The sequence below is a fragment of the Myotis davidii genome, unplaced genomic scaffold, assembly GCF_000327345.1.
Source record: "Myotis davidii unplaced genomic scaffold, ASM32734v1 scaffold471, whole genome shotgun sequence".
Taxonomy (NCBI): Eukaryota; Metazoa; Chordata; class Mammalia; order Chiroptera; family Vespertilionidae; genus Myotis; species Myotis davidii.
In genome coordinates, this window is record NW_006283354.1 from 1,317,690 (window position 1) to 1,319,912 (window position 2,223).

General features: G+C 53.3%; 1 protein-coding gene across 1 annotated transcript in view; it reads left to right on the forward strand.

Moving 5' to 3' along the window:
- The window catches only part of PITX1 (paired like homeodomain 1), a gene marked incomplete at both ends in the record, with an annotated part of 6,109 nt that overhangs the window by 2,333 nt on the left and 1,553 nt on the right, over positions 1 to 2,223 (forward strand). The window contains one exon of the mRNA XM_015563382.1: positions 1,836 to 2,216. Coding sequence (XP_015418868.1) covers positions 1,836 to 2,216 — 381 coding nt within the window. The remainder of the gene's footprint in view (positions 1 to 1,835; positions 2,217 to 2,223) is intronic.

Genomic DNA, 2,223 nt, shown 5'->3' on the forward strand with positions numbered 1-2,223 from the left:
CTTAGACTCGCGCCCAGACTTTCACTTTCCCACCACTCGGACCTGCTCCCTCTCTCCACCGTAGCAGATTCCACCCTAAGCCCAGTCTGCCCAGTGGCCGCCAAGCCCTTTGGCCGCTAGCACCCTCGGCGGTCGGTCCTTCAATCCCTCTGACCCGCATCCTACCTGACCCTCGGGCTCTACTGCAGCCCAGTCCAAAGACCCGTGGCCCCAGGAAGCGTTCCCCGCCCTGGAGGGCCCAGGGCCCACTGGGATGGCACCACCCGAGACAGCGCAGAGGGTTCCCCGCCGCTGGGGACCTCAGAGTGGCCGGCGCCTCCCCCGGAAAACGAAAGGGAAAGGCGGGTCACCCCTTCCTGGAAGCCTGCAAGAGGCCCGAAGGGTGCCTAAGCTCCGGTCTCAAAAATGTCTGGGATGGTGGTCCCATTCTTACCGGCTTCTCCAAAATCTCTGGAATTCTCCACCTGACTCCTCCCAGCTATTCAACCAGTCAGTAGCTGGGCCCTTTCCCTAATTCCCTTTCCTGTAGGGCTGGGGTCAGGGGGGGGAGGTTGGGCGGGGGAGGGGGAAGGCAGCTCTGGTGGATGAGTGACCATCAGGTCGAGTCCCTTTGGAGATATAAGATTTCTGACCAAGACCAGACTGCACCCTACTTCTCCTCACCGTTTTGTTCCCAGTAAAAGCAAGGCTTTCCTGCCAGCGCAGCAAGAGAATCATTTCTTCTTTGGTGCACAAATATTTAATCATATTGGGAGCACGCCCCTAGCCAGACCAAAGTCCCACCTGGACTCCTGCTAGAACCCCAGCCCGTGGGACGGGAGTGAAGACAGCACTCAGTAATCCTGAGCTCACTAATCCTGCCCAGGGTTTATGGTGGGCTGTGGGGTGGACTCAGGCCATGGCAGTGCGGGAGCCTGGAGAAGGCTGAGAGACAGGGCTAGCAAGTAGCTGGGGAAACTCAGCTCAGGGCTGCAGGACGGCTGGGGAGGGCAGAGGGGAGATAGGTGAGGATCTGCAAGGACCAGGAGTGGGGGAAGAAGAGGAGGTTCTTACTAAATTCTGTGAGAGAAAGTGGAGGGGAGGTTAGAGAAACTAGTATGAAGTGAAAGGAAATTAAACATTTGCAGAGAAACGTATCTGGCAAACTTAGGCGGCAGAGAAGAAATTAAATATTTAAGGGAGAAGCAAGAGAATCAAGTATTTGAGAAAATAATCAACTATTAAGAGAAACAGTGAAGGTCAGATATTTGGAAAGAAGGAAAAAATAAATATTTGGAGGAATCAAAATGGGAGACAACAAAGAAAATGGACTATTTGAAAGAGAAGAAAGTGGTTCAGATAGTGTGGACCAAACGAAAATAAACATTTGGGACAGAAATGAGAATATCAAATATTGCCCAAAAAGATGGAAACAAACTGAGGAATGAAAAACAGATTGAAGAATGGGGGGGAGAAGGAATATTCTAAGTTTCAGGGAAGAAAAATACTTTTTGTATTCAAGGGAGAAGAAAAACGACAGGCTATCTAGGAGACAGATAGGGACCTGTTTGGGGAAGAAAGCAGAAGATAGCCTGGTTGAGAAAGGAAGAAAAAAACGAATATTTGTTAAAACAGAAGATCCGTATATTAGAAGGAGAAAACGGATTTAATTTGGGAACGAGGATAAAGATGAGAAAAAGGAAAAGACTAGTTTTTTCCTGGGGACAGGAAAGCAACCATTATGGAGAAAAGGCAGGAAATATCGAAGAAAAGCGATATTCGGAGAGAAAGAGGCGAAGCGAGGGCTAGGAAGGAGGGGGGTGGTCCCGCCCCCGGCCGCCCTGACCCTGTCCTGCCCCCTTCCCCCAGGTCTGGTTCAAGAATCGGCGAGCCAAGTGGCGGAAGCGCGAGCGTAACCAGCAGCTGGACCTGTGCAAGGGCGGCTACGTGCCGCAGTTCAGCGGCTTGGTGCAGCCCTACGAGGACGTGTATGCCGCCGGCTACTCCTACAACAACTGGGCGGCCAAGAGCCTGGCGCCGGCGCCGCTCTCCACCAAGAGCTTCACCTTCTTCAACTCCATGAGCCCGCTGTCGTCGCAGTCCATGTTCTCGGCGCCCAGCTCCATCTCCTCCATGACCATGCCGTCGAGCATGGGCCCCGGCGCCGTGCCCGGCATGCCCAACTCGGGTCTCAACAACATCAACAACCTCACCGGCTCCTCGCTTAACTCGGCCATGTCCCCG